Source organism: Epargyreus clarus, unplaced genomic scaffold (assembly GCF_041222505.1).
Source record: "Epargyreus clarus isolate Ecla_fem2 unplaced genomic scaffold, WU_Ecla_fem_2.2 ptg000023l, whole genome shotgun sequence".
In the NCBI taxonomy this organism is placed as follows: Eukaryota; Metazoa; Arthropoda; class Insecta; order Lepidoptera; family Hesperiidae; genus Epargyreus; species Epargyreus clarus.
This window is the reverse complement of record NW_027332230.1, coordinates 11,183,409-11,203,719: the sequence shown is the minus strand read 5'-3', so window position 1 is coordinate 11,203,719 and position 20,311 is coordinate 11,183,409. Positions and strand designations below refer to the sequence as shown.

The following is a 20,311-nucleotide window of genomic DNA, read 5'->3' as shown; positions in this document are numbered from 1 at the left end:
AGACATTGCGTTAATATTGAAAATATCAGATAGTTTTAATATATAACGGATACTTTGTTCCCTGCCTGTCTTAAGAGGTGACTAAAAGGGAGGCTTCCGGGGTTGGGGTTGGGTCTTAAGAGGTGACTGAAAGGTGGCAAGAGTGGTAGCTCCAACCGCCCTGCCAGCAACCCCGGGAAGAACGGCGGTATATGTGGTCGGATACCGTCGTGCACACCAGTTGGTGTGGCGAGCATCATGCTCACTTGGGCGAAGCCCAACGGGACAAAGCGCTAAGAGGACGTTCCTTTAGAGATCCCGGAATTGTTTACGTAGAGCGGATGACGGGTACCGGGGAAGTATTAGTGCCTTAAAAATCGCCATAACCCTATGCAAAGATATGATATGTATAGTAACCTATATAGGAAACCCTATGTCGCTCCCATGGTAAAATTCCAAAGGTTTCCCCCTCAACAAGAAGAAGAAGGATAACAAAAAAAAGAAAATAAATAACGGATTTGTACTCACGATACACGGTTTCAATAATATTACTGTATAACAATACGCGGACATACAATCGAAAAATATGGTTGTTCTATAATAGTATGTTATCTATGATAATGAACTTGACATGACAAATACGACTTTCAAATGACATGACATAACAAAATATTATGTGATTTAAAAAATGGAAATGTTAAATTAATCGTTCAATTAAGTGCGTAATAGTGTTTTCAAAATGAGGACCAGAAGTAATTCTGGTGTTCGTTTAGATTACTACCAAAGGGTTGTCCACAAGTTGATTTTAGACCATCAGCAGCCCGTTACGGGTTTGTTTCCAGCCAGCCCTCAAAATGATCATGCATGGATTAGGGATAATCTCTATTGCATACTGGCCGTGTGGGGGCTATCGATGGCTTTTAAGAAGATAGCTGATCAAGATGAAGATCGCGCCAAAACGTACGAATTGGAGCAGAGCTGTGTTAAGCTCATGAGGGGTATTATTGGAATTCTAATTTCGAATTATTGTGCGAAATATTTCAATTATGTTCTTAAATTATGATTATGTTCTTTATTTTTAGGGCTCCTAATGGCTATGATGCAACAAAAAGAAAAAGTAGAAAAGTTCAAAAGCACCCAGCATCCATTAGACTCACTGCATGCGAAATACTCGTCCATTACTGGTCGCACCGTCGTCAAAGACCATGAATGGGGACATCTTCAAATCGATGCTATTTCCCTGTACCTACTTATATTAGCACAAATGACAGCTTCCGGGCTGCAAATAGTTTTTTCTCTCGATGAAGTAGCATTCATCCAAAACTTGGTGTTCTACATAGAATCAGCTTACTGTACACCTGATTATGGAATTTGGGAGAGAGGTGACAAGACCAATCATGGTTTGCCTGAATTGAATGCCAGTTCCATCGGCATGGCTAAAGCTGCTTTGGAAGCAATGAATGAATTAGATCTGTTTGGAGCCCGAGGTGGTCCATCCAGCGTCATCCACGTCTTGGCTGATGAAGCTCAGAAATGTCAAGCTGTTCTACAGTCAATGCTTCCGAGGGAGTCCAACAGTAAAGAGTTGGATTCAGGTCTTTTATCTATTATCAGTTATCCTGCATTTGCTGTTGATGATCCACAATTAATAGCTAAAACAAGAGATACAATTGTCACTAAACTGCAGGGAAAGTATGGATGCAAGAGGTTCCTTAGAGACGGTCACAAAACTCCACGAGAGGATCCCAATAGACTCTACTATGAGCCATGGGAGTTAAGAATGTTTGAGAATATTGAATGTGAATGGCCATTATTTTTTTGCTATCTCATACTTGATTACTGTTTCCGAGGAGACAAAGCAAATGTAGCCGATTACATGCAGAGATTGGAGAAAATAATGTTAAGGAAAGAGGATGGTATGAAATTGGTTCCGGAACTTTACTCTGTCCCTGCTGAAAAGGCCGATTTAGAACAGGCAGATCCAGGAAGTCAGGAGCGTATACCGCTTGGTAGATGCCCTTTTATTTGGGCTCAATCTTTGTATATTCTAGGAAAATTGTTGCAGGAGGTAAGCTTAAATCATAACTATAATTATCTATAAGCAATAATTTGTTTTGCCATGACTAGCCACATACTTATGGCCACAGGTATTTATCTATTTTCAATTTAGGCTCATATTACCTGAGGTCTTATATTATTTGAATTTATCATTCTTTATTATTGGAAAATAAAATACTATCTTTATTTTCAGGGCTTCCTTGCGGTAGGTGAATTAGATCCTCTTAATCGCAGGCTATGTTCTGAAAAGAAACCAGATGTGGTGGTTCAGATAGTGATATTGGCTGAAGACAATGAAATAAGAGACAAGTTGTTGGAATATGACCTGCATGTGCAGACTATCAGTGAAGTGGCACCCATTGAAGTGCAACCTGCAAGAGTATTGAGTCATCTTTACACTTATTTGGGTAACCATAAACTGCCTATCCTATTTGTTGAATAGTTAGAGAGGGTATTATATTTAAAGTTACTTTCACTTAGCTTTACACTTTAAATCCACTTAAAAATTTAAGAATTGCTCCATTGCACTTGGATTTTTATCACCTTTTTTATTTTAGGTAATTTAACTACTACTTCAACTGTTACTCCAACACTTCAACAACATTCCATTCCAAATCTCTTTCATAGCATTTGTTTAGTGTCCAATAAAATCTTAAGGGTCAGTTTATTGTCATTTTCATTGCAGAATTCTAAATGAGATTTTAAAAGCATTGAATAATATTAAAGAGTAAAAATACTTTCTTACAGGTAGAAACAAAAAACTGGGCCTATCAGGAAGAAAATCTCGCGATGTTGGTATTCTTAGTACAAGTAAATTGTACTCACTGAATGACCGCATATTTGCTTTCACACCTCAGGTAACTATGAATATAGATATTATGTCCAAGATAATTATACCTACTTTAGGAAAAGGAGTGGAGAGAGACAGTTTATTGACCTAAAGGTGATGAGAACCCTTTGTGCTTTGACTCTGCTATACATATTTTCTGCATATTAATAGTTAGGTAATACTATGATCTGGTTGGAAGGGTATGGTAAAAGAGACATATCAAGGGATTCCGAATTAGTCTTCAGGACTACTCATCTGGCCAGACCAATGTCAGGTGGGAATCTAATCTTATCTGAAGTTGATTACCAGTGTCCATGCAGTACCAATTTACCATCAAGTGGACTGCATGCTTTTTTGCTACTTCCATGTAGTATTAGTGAACATTTTTTTAAATTTCAAAATGAATTAATCAAGAAGGTGGAGGGTATTCACTGCTATGTTAGTAAAAGACTAACAAAATTTCTCTTAATTTGTTAATTGTTGTATGTTTTGTTCTTGAAATTTTAAAATAATATATTCTTCTATTCTATTTAAGAAAAAAAAATGTAGAAAAAAAGTATGTAATTAATAATTATTTCTTTATAATGCATGGCTGTATTTCTGTTGATACTTCTGTAGTTATATTGACAACTTTGTTTTTATTTAATAGTATTCTGATATGAAACGTTTCTACATCGCTTCCGATTACGAACTGATGGTTGATACATTAAAAGCCGAGATCGCTTTCTTGAAGTCCTCCTGGCAAAATCTTCTCGGCAGACCGCTTATTGTCTTGACTCTCAATCAAATGCACTTAGGTACTGTCCTGTTTTATTTATTTGAATGTTTCAATCGACTGCCTGATTTCCCCTCCCTGTCTTCATGCAATATAAATAAGTTCCGAATAACTGTCATTCACAAATATGTATGGCTGTTTTAAAACCATGTGCTAACAGATTATTCTTCCATCTTAATATTTTTATATGTTATATAATATCGTAACGGCTACTGCACGACTTCTTTTAAATAACTGCACGTTTTCTTATATTGATAAATAATTTTCCTTCTATCTAATTATTGTATCTAATTGTAGTATATGTACTTATCTAATATCGGTTTTATGAGGCAGATAAATTGAACGTAAACAATTCTACAAAACTATATCTATATACCACTACTATATGTACCGTGTTCGAAAAAGTAGGAGGTACTTTATTCGGCTGTATTCGTAATTCGAAATGGTATTGTTTCGAATATCAGAATCCGCCTCATAAGATACCTAACCCGTGTTCCCCCGCATGTGCATAGAACTTCGACTACGAGGAGTACTACATGTCGCGCGACCCGGCGCTGCTCGCGAGCACGTTCACGGCGAACGTGGCGTTCCTCGGCATGAGCTGGAAACAGATGCTCGGCCGCCCGACCATCACGTTACTCGCTACGCAGTATCTGTTAGGTAATTTAAAACGTCCGAGAAAAAATTGAATTTCAAAATTTTAATAATTACGTATCTACTTATATAATTTTGTTTATGTATTTATTTTTATAGATATTTATTATGTTTTATATATCTACGTGTTAAATGTTTGTTATTGTTAATTTTTAAATGTAAATGGATTATAATATTTGCTTTTAAATTATTTATTAAAATCAAAGTATTTGCATACATCATCTGGTGAAATATGCCATTTGGCACGGTGCCCACAAATCATGACAAGATTATAACTTTTCGTATTAAATAAATTGGTTAATTTTTGTACGCAATTAACTGTTATACATGAATTTTATTTTATTTAAATAACGATTTTATCGAAGTTTTCACTATTTTTTCATTAACTTTCACTTTATTTTTCGATATTCATTTAAGTACATACTTCATGAATAAATGCAAAAATCCGAACGTCACAACAGATACATATAGTTTATTCTACGCCATCAATTCAATGTAACTGTTACTGAAGAAAATAATAAAGAATAATAAAACAACTAAATATTGCACACAATCCTATGCCATGCTTATATACTTAACATTATCGTGACCAACCTTTATGGGATTTCCTTAGAAGGCAGTTAGGAGGAAGATTCCATGAATAATTAAATTATACTTGTTATAGCTTTTCCCCTTATCAAACATTATTTAGAAACTAAATAAATAATATTTGTTTGTGTGCCCTTATACCATTCCTATAATATCATTATCAAGGGTGAATCTTTACTATACTTGTTCAATATAGATTGTAATCGATAATGGCGTAATTTCTATTTACCTCTTGCTCACTCTGTATTTATGTATGTAAGCGTCATGTTTCCAAAAACGCCATTTTATTACAATATATATGGAAACAAGTTATACCTATTTGTCATTCATTTTAATTGGTTTGCTTTTAAACATCGGATTGAAAGTATGATAACTTCCTGCCTGGTTGTATTTTTTATTTCTTAATTTTATATTAATTTGAGATACAACATGATATTTCAGATCAGGGCAAGATCCCCATGGCTATGATAACTACCATGAAAAAATTAAAGTCAGGTTACATCAATGGCACTAGAGTTACACTTGGAAATCTTGGCGAATTTCTGAGCACATCCGCCATCACTAATCTAAGCTTCCTAGGCAGTCAAGAGGATGGATATCCTGATAGTAAGTAACAGAGCTTATTTTGCATTTTTTTTTTAGGAAAATGGAATTTTATACAGTCTATCTTATGATAAGAGGTCCTTCTGGCCTTACTATAATTAATTCCAGCTAGGATTAAAGTCCTACCTGAGGCTGTACCAGATGTATAGCTGCCTCAGATAATTTAATTGGAAATTCTCGTATGTCTCTCTCATTAATTTATTCAGCCTAGAACACAGCAGCACTTGACAGCTTTGTTGTGCCCAGTGCCTCAATTATAGATCCAATAAGGGTAATATACGCGCTATAACACATGATAATGAGACAAATTGCGAAAAGTCACTACATTCGATCCATGAAGGTTTCAACCACCTTTTATACAATGAGAAAATTGCGAAACGTCAAGACACTATACTTTACAACTGCAATATATCAACAACAAATCCAAACCTTCATAGAGAGTTGAGAGACGTCTAAAAACCCAGGCACTCATTTTTTTTATAATATAGCATGCAGTCTATCTGATGGTAAGTGGCTACTGCAGCCCATGGACATCTGAGGTCGGCCACAGATGCGACGCTACTCCTGAGGACTAAGCTGGAACGCCTCGAAAAAATATGTTATACAATATGCAACTATAGTCTGATTCATAATTAGGTGTCAAAAATGTAAACAAAGAAATGTCACTGTCAAAATAAGATTACAGGTATTGCAAACTCTAACAAATTGAAAAGAAACGAAAACTTTCACAATCTCAACAAAAAACTCAATAATGCACACAATTTAAAAAAACGCGCTACGAAAACTAGAAAACATTCGAGTTCTACCACGATCACGAAAATGAATATCAACTACGAAACTTAAAAATGGCGGCACAAAAACTGTTTTGGATCCCGATTGTGTTACCATTATCACAATTTAATTTTCTACCATAAATCTTGTTTTTTATTATTATTACTGTATAAAATGAAATTGAGTTAATATAAATATTGGAAAATGTAAATTGATTTTAATTTATTTAGATTATTATTTTATTATCGTTGTATTAATTTAATATTGTCAAAAATAAGATACTACCATTAGAAAAATATTTTCTCGATAGGTCAACACCTTTGTTTACATTTTGGACACCTAATTATGACTCGGACTATACTATGCAATGTTAGCCAATATGATGTTCCCCTTGCATCCTCAGAGCTGAACCCGCAAGTGCAGAGCTACCTGGAGGAGCACCTGCTGAAGTCGTTCAGCAACAAGTTCAGCTTCCTGTCGCGGCCGGCCGGCGCACGCAACGCGCGCGGGCTGCGCCGCCGCATGTCCGTGCGCGGTGCTATCAAGAAGACGAGATCTATTAACGTTGATTGTATGTATTGGTTTATTGTACTTTTAGTCATGAGAGCGGCATCGTTAAGTACGGTGATATAATCCGCGCCAAACTACTCGTCCGCTCTGAAGTTGTTGCGAGCATGTGTCATACAATTTGGTCATACAATTTGCTTTGCATTAACATTTTGGTCATACAGTTTGCTTTGGCGACGCGACTCATTTCTATATTCAGAGCGGACAAGCAGTTTGTCGCGGACTATAGTCGGTCAAGCTTTCTTGTGTCAGAGAATACAGTTATACTTGAAGCGCGCGCGCTGCGCCGCCGCATGTCCGTGCGCGGCGCTATCAAGAAGACACGATCTATTAATGTGGATTGTATGTATTGCTTTATAGTTTTTGTCGAGAAATCGGCTTATCATAATGTACAGTGATAGCCGTTTAAGCTTCTTTGTGTCTCGGAATACCGTTATATTTAAACTGCTAGTAAGGACGAAATTAATAAAGAATTATCTTCGTTTGAACTACGGATAGAGCATTTTTGTAAGAGTTCGTTGTGCATCTTTTTTTAAACTGTTCTAATTCTCGTGAATTTTTGAATGATTCAAAGAATGAGTGAAATAACATTTTTCTAGATAACACACATACACAAATGGTATTATGAATTCTTATTATTTAAGAACATTTTGTAACATGTCCTCAATCAAACATATTTTAATAGATGTATCAAATTATCAACACATAAAATACATAATTGTGTTCAAACAGCTGAAACACTGGGAATGGAAGGCGAACATGGACCTCCGCTAGAAAGGAAGCCATCTTGGCTGGAAGTGGACCCCTCATACGGGAGAGCGCCGTCGCCAGACACGGGAAGATCCAGAACTATTACAAAGTAACTATTTACATCTTAAGTTAATATGTCGCATGTATGCATGTCCAGAAACCTTCAAAAGGTACCCCATGCCGTGAGAGCGACACGAGGTTATGTGGGATTCTTACTGCACTGAAACCTCCCGGTGGCCGTCCTCGGCGCTGCGTAGAGGACTCCGGGATCAGCAAAGGAACGCAACAGGAGTCCTCTTAGCGCATTGCCCGTCGGGCTCCGCCCAGGTGAGCTTGACGCTCGCCACACCGTCTGGTGCGTACGACGGTATGCGACTACATATACAGCCGTCTTTCCCGGGGTCGCTGACCGGGCGGTTCGAGGTCCCACTCTTGCCACCCGCAACTCCGGAAGCCCCCTTTTAGTCGCCTCTTACGACTGGCAGGAGATACCGTAGTCCTATTCTACTCCAGAAACTACAGGGACGACCAGACGTATACTAATACTTCTGAAACATGTTAGAATAAGGGCAGGTAAAATTAAATAACTTCTAATGTTATTTTAATGTATTCTTATGACTTAGATAATTAGACGAACCGCGTAGCGTAACTGTTACACAGTCTGTCACTCAGAGGGTGCCCGGTTCGATCTCCAGCCACACAGACATAGTTGACAAAATTGTATCTCCCTCTGAGGTCTGAATGTTTGTCTCATTCTTTGTTGAATTACATATAAAAAATCTTTTTAATTGTTAGAGGCACGTCAACAACGGGATTGGTGGTGTCGCCTGTGACAGAGATGCCTACAATCGAAATAAGCAAGGAGGAGTCGCCATCACCGCCGAAAGAGGAAGGTTCGTGTGGTTCTTATACTGTATCTACCCAACAATCCTTATAACAAACGACACACACATTTACTTTGTTTTTATGTCGCTAAAATGGAAAAGATTTCGTCTTAAAATTGAAAAGGTAACTTACATGATATCTCGTATAACGGATCAGGCGTGGTGATATTCTAGATAAGCTAATATTTCGCGTCGGTACAATTAACTTGAGTATTTATATTAAATTAAATCCTCTGTGGTAAGTTAAGTAAATACTCGCGCTTTGCCAGCATGGTTACTGTTGCCTAAGTACTTCTGACTCTGAAAAGACACCTAATATAACAGTACAGACTTGATGATTAAATAAATAACGTTGCTCTGTATTCCCAGGCGTAGTAAACAAGAACGTAGCATCGATCACGCGCAACCGAACGACATCGGAGTCGCAGAACCTGGTGTACGCTGAACAGGAGACGGACGAGCTGATCACCATGCTGCGGGAGACGGAGAGCCTGGACGAGCAGGGCGACATCCTGCAGTACCTGGTTGATACGCACGGGCTTGATTTTAATACCGGTTAGTGGTAATGCTTATTATTAAAGCGAAAATTCATTTGACACGTCAGATAGGGAAAAAAGGATTGGTACGATTTTCGGAAAGGGAAAGGGTTGGAGCGTGACGTAAAAGGGCTGTTTGATTATTGTCAATTTATAGTTGTGATATGACATGCTACAATCTTTTTTCAATAGATTCACTTGAGTGTGGGCAAATTGAAACATGCATTCTTTTTATGTAGTGTAATATCAACTATTATAATATTTAAATCAATTTTATGTTTATCACACTAAGGGCGCCCGCTCGTATACTGTTATAAATTAAATTGAGCACCATCTATTTTCTAATGTGACAATCGATAAAAAGTATTAGTAAATTTAATAACAGTAAAACAATCTCTCTCGGTCGTAATTCGTTTATATTAATACATAGCTAATACATAGATTAATAAAGATAAGTCACTCCTAACAAGAAAATGCAACCAGTTTTGAGAATTGAAGTACTTGCGTAAAAAAGTTTTGCCACATCTCCGTGCTAAAATGTCCCTAAAATATTTGATATACTTATTAATTTATTATGTAAATTACGCAGTATTACTTATTTATTCGTAAATTTTCCCTAAAAATTATTTTTATTTCTTAAGAATTCAAGAAAATAACTGATGAATCAGCCTTCTGTGACTTCATTAAATTTCAAGGCGGCGACGCATCTTTACTAATGTATGAGGTAATAGTAAAACATTGTTTCAGGCATGCTAGAGAACGGCAAAGCGGTGACCGTGAAGGAGCTCCTCAAGGCGCTGTACGAGAAGGCGTGCTCGCAGAAGCTGTGGGGGCTGGTGCGGCACACCGCCGGCATGCTCGGCAAGCGCGTGGAGGACCTCGCCAAGGCGGTCACTGACCTGCTGGTGCGCCAGAAGCAGATCACCGTCGGCATGCCGCCCTCCAACGAGCATACGATCACTGCGCCGCTGCCGGAGAACGAGCTCCGGCAACTGATACACACGGTGAGTTCGTGTAGTGATGCTCTATGGCTATATCAAACACCAGAGTTCAACAACAACCTTAAAATTGACTAACGAATTAGTCAAGAACACGCTCGAATTTGATAAATTTGTAAAAGCACATTTGACAGTGATCGTAATAACCAAAATATAATATTAGCTTGCCAGGGTAGACCCCAATACTGAAAAACATAGGAAAAGGTCTACGAGACGAAAATGTTTGGAAACCTATGATGAGCTGTAGCCGATTGACTATTTGATTTGTGTCTGTTTAAACGCTGTGAGTGTGTATATACACAAGTTATGTGATACTTGACAGCATGCATGAGCTTAAGGTATGGTATGAGAAGTGGGAAATAAGATGAACTAAAGATAAAGTATTTATATGAGTATAAATTTGTATATTTAAGTAGCATTTGTAAATCATATATTATAGTCCAAATCAAAATCATTTCATTATTTGTTTCATGCAGTCTTTTCGCCACGAAAAACATGGGAATGAAGGTAAAAAGGTAAAAACATGTGAAGTACTTTTTTGTCATATTATTTCAAATAGAAAAAAAAATATAATTACTATCTATAATTACTATCGTCAACCTATTATGAATGTTTAATTAAGTACTATTAATTTCACTTCCTTCTTCATGTTGGACTATCATTTTTTTAATAACTTAAATATGTTTTTTTTATTAAGGTTTTTATAGATATCATACAATATTCTCTCTGTACAGTAATGGGGTTCTTTTCAAATTGGGATATCATTATAATATCTATGCTATTTCATAATCACTCATAACATTATATCTATTATTTTAAGACAAATAACTGCATATCCATTACACGCAGTAAATAAAGATCATTTAACATTTAAATGACATATGACTGACGTTTTATGGATTTTCGGATGCTTCTTTTTCTTTAGGGCAAGGTTTCGGAGTTAAAATGTAAAGAATTTTGTAAAGAATGTACTTTGTTAACAATGTTTTGGATGACAACAATGGGTTTGAATAATCAGAATTGATGGAACAGTGGGTTTAGGGTTCTATCTTGGGTCAAAGAAGGGTCAATATCTTCTTCTTGGGTCTTGATTTCTGTTCTAGGTCCGAGTACTTGTATACTCGTCTTCGTATCTATACATGATACCCAAGCAACAGGAAAACTTAGATTGCGGCTATGAGTGAAAGTGTCATTTTCATGATTACTTAATTTGTAATGTCCACAGGCATATGGCGACGACGAGAGTACGGCGATGTTGACACAAGAGCTGCTGGTGTATCTCGCCATGTTCATCCGCACAGAACCGCAGCTCTTCCTTGAGATGCTTCGTCTCCGAGTCGGCCTTATTATTCAGGTGATCTTATAACATCATGTTATAGTACCACACACCACCCGTCGATACGATACGAAGTACGGTTCTTCCGTTTTATCGTATGTTATCTATGGTACAAAAATCACACATCTCTATACAACTAAGATCATCTTAACGGTTTATTTTCGCTAATATAAATTTAGTTCAAAAATAGTAATCATGATTTATTGATTTGTTACAATTTACAAATCATAATTAAAGTTGGGCATCATTCGGCGGTAACGTTATACATTTTCGTATATTATTTAAAAAATATTTTATGAGAAATAGTATTAATGAAGATAACTCAACCTGACAACACTTCATTTAAATTAGTATTTGTCTTTTAAGGTGATGGCTACCGAGCTCTCCCGTACCCTGTCTTGCGACGGCGAAGAGGCCTCCGAACATTTACTCAACCTGTCCCCGTTCGAAATGAAAAACCTACTGTATCACATTCTTAGTGGGAAAGAATTTGCCATCAATAGTGGTGAGTATGTTACTTATTACACTCTCGCTCTTCGCACATACAAAATATACAAATATACTATGTATTATACACTACAAGGTCACTAAAGTACTAATTTATTTATTTGCACAGATAGTATAATTGTATCGCTACAGAAGTGATTTCTTCCAGACAACGTAATATTTATCAATAAAAAAGTTACCGTAGTGTCTAAGATACATATAAATTGTACATTTTGTTATAACACATCGTGTTATATCTATTTGGTTTTTCTTCCTATAAGGTTTTAACAAGATATTATACAAATTATAATTCTGTTGCAACATTTTTAACGTTACATGTTAGGTATATTTGATCTTAGGTTACATTTATTATAAGGTAATAAATGTAATGTAAATATTCAATTTAAGGGTTATGTAATAGTTTGTACTAGTACTCGTAAACTGATTTTCTAATTAAAAAAAAAAAACACAAATAAAACCGGCAAAAATTTACTGAAATATCAATGAATAAATGGTGTTAAATTTTACTAGATCAACTCGTAATGACCTTGTTAATTTAAATAATAAATTAATAATTTACTTTATTACTTCTAGCAACATTGCTATTGTCGTTTTTTTTTAAATACAAAGTTATTTTATTCATTTTGTCTTCTCTCAATGTGGCAGAAATATTTCGAGAGTCTACATTAAGGCGCACTGTTACACCAAACTTTCTATTATTATGTACTTATATGATGTTTTTTCAGCGGCAAATACTCTGGTTCTAATAAAGGAAAAGAACAGTAGGAATAAAGGCGAGTTTTCAACGTCGTTCCATTCCTACTTGCTTATGTTCGTGTTGAGCTTACCCTCAGTTGTATGTATGTCCTTAGGAAATGAACATGTCTTATCAACCCAGTAACTAGGAATATACTTACCTATACTTATTTAGGTCAGATGAATAAACTTAGATAAACTAAGATTTATCACTTTTTGATACAACCCTTCTTGCACTTAAGACACTGTCCCCTTGTAAAATAACACTTTTGCATATGGCAATGCATTTATAAATTAATATTACACTATATGTCATAATTTAAGTAATTACTTACCTTGCAGCTTATATGCATTTTTATATGTTTTTCTTAAAGTCAATAATTATACGTTTTTATTACATAACATTGTGTATGTCCGTGTTATGAAAGATTATCCCCAAATGCTTATCACTTTATACAATAAGTAATAAATGTTTAATATTTTCAGTTGGACGCGGGAACTTCTCTATTGTGACCAACAAATCAACGCGTTACGGAAAGAAATCTCAAATTGTACTGGAGGGACAATCGCTACAAAACAGTATTGAGGAGCGTAAGTTATCATTATATACATACATTAAATATATTAAATTAAATACATTAAAAATATATTAAAAATATATTAAAAAAATATATTAAATATATTAAATTATATACATTAAAGCAGGCTTTCTGTTGTATGTCCGTGCAGCTAGTTGCACTTCGCCGGTAGTTCTTTATTAGGTAGATATAAAACCCTATAAAAACACTAGGGCAGTAGGATACTATTTAAAATTTGGTATATTTTTCATGTGTCTTAAAAAATTCATAATTATTTTATGACAACCTTAGTGGCTGAGACGTGAACCTAATAATATTCAGAATATCTAAGGGCCGTATTAATAGATGGATCTCAATATCAATCTTAAGTTCGTATCAACTGAGTCGCTCTTAAGTTGCGATCAGCGACTTGAGAGCGTCGCTAATTAATAAATGAGTATCAAGTGCGTATCATTTGATACCGGTCTCAAGAGAAGCATCTCATTCGAAACAGTAGAACAGATTAAAAATATTTTTTAAAATGACAGCTATGAATGAATGAGAGTTGAACATTACAATCACGTCATGCAGCGTTTCGGTTCCGCTCCTTTGCTAATGCAATAAAATGTTTAATGTAGTGAAATATCTCATTAAATATATTTATAAAATAAACAAATAGTTTTTAAATTATATATTTAATTAAAAGTAAATGATTTCACGTGCAATATTTTTCGGAAAAAATATTACGAGTTCGATTTCAGATACTGTTACTGTGAACAAAACGCGTCGCGTCATTAGTTTGTTTACTGTTGTTCCATTGTTATTTGTTGTGAGTTGGATGTGAAGTGCGAATTATTTAGCTGTATTTACATTAGTTGGACTGTTTAATTATGGAAATGAATAAGAAACCATATTCAGTGAAGTGGAAAAAACGTTTTCATATAATAGTGTAGTGGAGTTTAAAAAAATTGACGGACATTATGTGCAACAGAAGAACTCTGCATGGTATAAAATTGCTAGTGAATATCTCCCACATACCCCGTCAAGTAAGTACTTATCTATTTTTCATTTTTACAAATAACCTTAAACCAAATACCTAATAATAATTCTTTATTTCATGAAGCATTAGTACAATTACAATCTTCTCAGAGTAGTCTTTAATATAATCGTTTATTTTAATTCAGCATCGTCAGCTCCCTAAATTGGGTAAAAAACCTGTAGTATAGGTTAACTTCCATACAGAGCTACTATAATCTTATTAATTTAGAATTAACAGAAACTTTTTTTTTTACTGTGACATAATGTAACTCTTTATTGATACATTTTTAATTACTAACATACATTAAATGTTAAATATAAACTAAAAATGGACTTATTTACAAAATATATACAAGAAAATTATACAGAAACTTATACATACAAATTACTTCTATTTGATAAAAATGGCATGATTTTATATTTATGATAATGTTGTAGGATACGAGTAAGCAACGAATGCGTTTGTGGATGACCTAAAGCAACAACAATGTTAATAACATTGTCAAATGGAGGCGGCCCTTCTACTAGTGATGCAGAAATGAATCCAAAAGTATCGTAACTGACTCCAGGGCTACTTGTTAGTGCTGATGATGTAATTGATTTCGACACTGTATCAGGTATGTATTTTAAATGTTTTAAAAGTTAGTTGTTATTTGAAGTACTGCATCTACATATCTAACTATAGTTAGCTATGCGTTAGTTAAGGTTATACAATAATTAGTAATATTTCAGATTGCATTACTTAATATTATTTTTTATTTTAGAAATGACTGTTACGCCCCGCCTGATGATACACAAGAAAAGGAGAAAGTAATAATCAAGCCTAGCACTCCACCGACGGTGAACAGCATCTTTGCATCCCCCTGCCTCAATGTTAGAAAAAAAAAAGAAAAGCTTTTGATTTTATTAGGTATATAGCTGTTATTTACTTATAATATTATTATTATATTCAATAAAAACAGAGTAAATATAATAGGTATATATTTTAAAACCTATATTTGGTATTATAATTTAGAGTTACATTTTGAGTAATAATAAATCTCCTATTTAATATAAAATATTATATTATAAGGAATTTCATTTTCTTTTTTTTTTAGAACTATATTTGGAATTATGAATTAAAGCTACTTTTGCAATAATAGAATTTAATAAGTTTCCTATTTTATATAATTAGGTTATATTATAAAGCATTTCTGGTTTTTCTTTTTCAGGTAAAGCTGAGTAATTTAACATTTAAATCTACTTTGAAAAGGAACTAAAATTTTATAATTGTAATACTAGAAATAGTTCTGTATAATATATTGTTTATAAAATTATATTTGTAGTATTTTTGACACATACCAGCCTTACCGTACACATTTGGTTACACTTTGTATGTAAATAGCAGTAAATATCATAATTTATCAGTAAATATCATTTATAAGTGCAAAGTAGCATGCAATTGAATAATAAGAGGTACAAAAAATACATTACAGAAGTATACTCCAAGAGTATAAATATATGAATTACAATTGCAATCTTAATTAAATCAATCAATCCTGGATATCACGTGAGAAAAAATAAAAAATAAAATAATTTCATTACAATTAGTTAATAAAAATTCCATTCAATTAAAAAATACAACATAAAAATTTAAATCATAATAGCTAAATTATGAAGTTGAAACAAGATATAAATCAACATAAAAATTAGTGATACTGTGAAATAGAAGTGTAAATAGAATCTATACCTTTTTTGAAATTTATTTATAGGCATTTAAAAAGGATTTTGAGCGTCCCTTAAATAAATTTTCGGTAACCGAGAACTAAAGCGATCATCAATATTATCGTAATAATTCATGATAATCGTAATAATCTATTTCGTCTAAAATATTTTCAAAATCCATTTCTCGGCGATACGTAAACATCGACTCAAGTCAAGGTCCGACTACACTCAGCTAATAGCATCTCAGAACGCATCTCAAGAGGCTACTTGAGACGTGAGTTTGATTTATTAATTAGCGAATGCGATGACAGATCTCAAGTGAGAGCGCGTTTAATGTTTGACACTTAAGTTTTGTTTATTAATACGATAACGAACTTAAGATGGCACTTGAGTTAGATCTCAAACTTGAGATCTGTTTATTAATACGGCCCTTAATGGGCCTGGAAAACCTTAAGGCCGCTTCATATTCTCGCGAGAAAAACCAGATTCGTATCGGCTCCATCGTATCGTTTCTCGTGCTTTTCTCGCCTTCTCGCGAGAATGTGGAGCGGGCTTAAGAGTCATGATAACGCGAATTTTTCGACACCATCACTGTCAAGTTGAAAATAAATTGTAAAAATCGGAACCTATTTCCTCCAAAAAATTCCATCGTTAAGATTGGCAAAGTTTCTCAGCGGTAAACAATTTGTTGCAGAGCCGATAGTGGAGCCGGACAGACAGGGGCAGTGGCTGCGGCGCCGGCGGTTGGACGGCGCGCTCAACCGCGTGCCACGAGACTTCTATCCGCGCGTCTGGGGCGTGCTCGAGAAGGTACACACACACGTACATTCACATATACACACACACACACGTACCCTCCCATATACACACACGCACACAAATGTACGAACATAACCTTGTAAGTGTAATCCGTGCCAAACTGCTAGTCCGCTCTGAAGTTGTTGCGAGCAGGTGTAGTTTACATACAATTTGCTATAGCGACGCAACTCATTTCTTCATTCAGAGCAAACTTGCAGTTTGGCGCAGACTATAGGCGCATACACGAACGCGCACGTATTCTAATAGTAAATAAGTACTATAACATAGGTTTTTTTCTTCAATATGTATATATTTTTTTATCTATAACTGAATTGGGGTGTATTATCGACGCATCTTGTTGTATACCATAAAATAAATTCATTTAAAAGTTTCAAGAGCTTTGCATGTTTAAATTATATTAATTTCAAGAAATATTTGTATCTTTAAAATTTTATTTCATTTCAGTGCCAAGGACTAGTAATACAAGGCAAAGTATTACAGCCCAATTTGACCCAAGAGATGACGTCAGGAGAGCTTAAGTTCGCGCTCGCTGTAGAAACGGTCCTGAATTCGATTCCGCAGCCGGAGTACAGGCAGCTTGTGGTCGAAGCCCTGATGGTGTTGACCTTGGTTGTTGAGTATAATGCCGTTAGTCATCTCGGCGGCATGATTACCGTGGAACATTTGGTGCATAAAGCTAACCACATATTTTTGGAAGATCAGGTAAGGGTGTTCATTATTTCATCATGTATTAGTCTTATAATTTAATCCCAGTTAAGTGCTATTCTGAACAATAAAAAATAAAAAGAAACATTCAATTACTGTTATTGCCTTTGAAATGTGTATTAAGACGACGTCCTAAAAGCGTTTTGCATTAGACTTTAGCGTTAGACTCGGTAGTAAAACAGTTAGGCGGGTTATTCACATACCTGCTGCAGTGCAATTACGGTCCATGGCGTTCGTGACGTATTGGGAGTATACACTTGCCTGCTGTGTAGTGCTCTAGAGTATGTTGATATACTTAGGTTATGGCGGCAGGGACAGATTAGGGATCAAGGGTGGTCTCGTGCCCCTGCTATACTACCATAGGGATAATCTAAAAAATTACCCTTGCCTACACAATTAAGAAGAAAGAAAATTAAGGTTCTTTCATCCCCACTCTTACACAGTACATTGCCCTTGCGGCAGGTGTGCGAGTAGCCCTTGTTATGGGTTAGCGGCGTATACAGCAATATTCTCAATATGTATGTAGTAATGCTAACCTACTTGTGTAATATTAACTGTTTAATACTTTATCACACGACTGTACAGATGCGTTGCAACGGCGACGCGACGCTCTGCTGCGGCAAGGCGGGCGCGGCGGCGGCGGGCGGCGCGCTGCTGTGCGGCGGCGCGGCGGGCGTGTGCCAGCACCTGTACGACAGCGCGCCCAGCGGCAGCTACGGCACCATGACCTACCTCGCGCGCGCCGTCGCCGCGCTGCTCGCCGAGCGCGCGCCCACCGACACGCCCGTCGAGTGCACCATCACCTAGATCTATCACGCTAGCGTCTTCTCATTCATGATTAGGTGTCCATGTAAACAAAGAAATGTCATTTCAAATCATAGATTAGTAAAGATACATCGCCGCCACAAAAAAGCTGATTTGTCAGTTATTTTTTTGAATTTTTGACTAATAAAAAACATTTTTAGAATAAAAATACTTTTTTACGCAACTTTTTCAATTCTTAAAACTGGTTACATTTACTTGTTAGAAGTGAGTAATCTTTACTAATCTACGTTGTCAAAATACGATTACAAGTATTGTAAATCTTCACAAATTAACAGAAACTTTAACAACTGCACACAATTTAACAAACGTGCTATGAAAACGAGAAATCATTCGAGTTCGATCACGATCACGAAAATCAATATCATCAGCTAGGAAACTTAAAAATGGTGGCACAAAAATGTTTTGGATCCCCTGCGCTGCTGTACGGCACCATGACCTACCTCGCGCGCGCCGCGCTGCTGGCAGAGCGCGCGTCCACCGACACGCCCGTCGAGTGCACTATCACCTAGATCTAACTATATGGTAGGGCGAGACCGTCGACAATCATATAAATCTCCTTAAAATGTAGATAGAAAGATTATACAAGCCCATCCAGTGCAATATTGCTTAGACCTCGATAATTGACGAGCTTGTGCAGCTAAACAAAAGAGACCAAAAGAATTTGGTGCGCCGAAAATTAAACCCATTATCCAGGGCTGTTTTCTAAACTCCCTTAAACTTAAATTCTAACCTAAATTAAACGCTAACGTGATACAGTCCCGTCAGCTCTACCCGATGTCATCCGATGAAAACGTGCTTCAAAATCGCTAAAAAGCTTAAGCTTGGTGTAACCAAAATGCATTAGGTATAGTCTGCGCCAAACTGCTAGTCCGCTCTGAAGTTGTTGCGAGTAGGTGTAGTCATACAATTTGCTATGGCGACTCATTTCTATATTCAGAGCGGACTAGCAGTTTTACGCGGACTATACCATCCCTTTATACCTCGCAACGTTTACAAATAACTTTCGATACTTAGTAAAAATCTTTAAGCGCCTAAATTTCATAGCGTGAATACTACAAATATAAAAAGTTGCACTGGATAGTTTATTTTGATTAGTTAATAATTTTTAGTTTTTGACATGTTATTCAAGCTAACAACATTATGTATACGCCAACTGCTTTATTGTTGTCTATTTGATTGATTGATTTTGTGATGCCAACTCGCAAAATATTTGATAAGTGATATTTTAAAATAATATACAATCGGTTTTTTTAGAATAGACTTTGTTTTTTTATGTAACTTAATTTGGAAATATATACGGAACTCAACGCAAATGAAATATATATATTAATTTACATGACATCAATATAATCTCTGATTGGTGAATGAATATCACTATTTTTAGATGGTAACAATAAAGTGTTTTTCACATTATTTCATACGAAAATTGATAGACATAAAAGGCGATATACAAACAGTTTTATTTGACAGAGTATTGTAGAATTATTTGATTTAGTGTGTAAACAACATACATATAAATGAATATAAAAAGTTATATTTTAAACTTGTAATTTAAGTGGTACTTAGTGGTAGTGATGTTTTTTTAATCATCTGACGTTTTCGTTATTATACAATATACAGCAAAACGTTTACAAATAATTATGTATATAGTTTCTTTTTTGTAAATAACAAAATTATACTTTTCATAAAAACATAATTTTGGATTAATTTCTCTCAAACTAAAAGACAGATAGTATATTTTTGAAACACTATAATAATGTGATTACAATATAGAATAAATACTTTTCGGCCTGATGACGACTTGTAGCTACTTTTAGCTGTTTTGCTTCTTATGCCAATTTTAAACATGTTTTTGAGATGAACAATACATGAAGTTCCTTTTATCATATTATAGAAAGATTTTATATTACAAGTATTTTATATTACGATGGATTGTTATTAACATTAATTTCATATAACCAATCATTATGTATTAAATATTGGGATTATGTAGTTTTAAAGATAATAAACAATTTTAATTTCTGATTATGTATTTTTATTTTAATGATTGCTTTGCACTATTCCTATATTAATAGGTTTATATAGAATTTACA

The 20,311-nt window shown here is 35.2% G+C and overlaps 1 protein-coding gene and 1 long non-coding RNA gene across 3 annotated transcripts; both read left to right on the top strand.

Moving 5' to 3' along the window:
• Positions 1-580: 580 nt before the first annotated feature.
• LOC140752000 (probable phosphorylase b kinase regulatory subunit alpha) lies at positions 581-20,243 on the top strand. 2 transcript variants are annotated; one of them, XM_073086169.1, is made up of 17 exons: positions 581-977; positions 1,062-2,047; positions 2,231-2,444; positions 2,785-2,894; positions 3,516-3,663; positions 5,325-5,489; positions 6,661-6,828; positions 7,557-7,683; positions 8,370-8,467; positions 8,828-9,013; positions 9,742-9,998; positions 11,218-11,346; positions 11,695-11,833; positions 13,057-13,161; positions 16,564-16,679; positions 17,133-17,390; positions 17,979-20,243. In XM_073086169.1, exons 1-17 carry the CDS (start codon positions 719-721, stop codon positions 18,198-18,200), a joined length of 3,687 nt encoding a protein of 1,228 aa, XP_072942270.1. In that variant the 5' UTR covers positions 581-718; the 3' UTR covers positions 18,201-20,243. The 2 variants fall into 2 exon arrangements, with proteins under 2 accessions (XP_072942270.1, XP_072942269.1); XM_073086168.1 differs by lacking the exon at positions 3,516-3,663 and adding an exon at positions 4,154-4,301 and having other exon boundaries at positions 583-977.
• LOC140751910 (uncharacterized) lies at positions 13,998-15,481 on the top strand. The gene is made up of 4 exons (XR_012103398.1): positions 13,998-14,173; positions 14,604-14,782; positions 14,930-15,075; positions 15,377-15,481. It is a non-coding gene; the product is annotated as an uncharacterized LOC140751910 (long non-coding RNA).
• Positions 20,244-20,311: the final 68 nt, after the last annotated feature.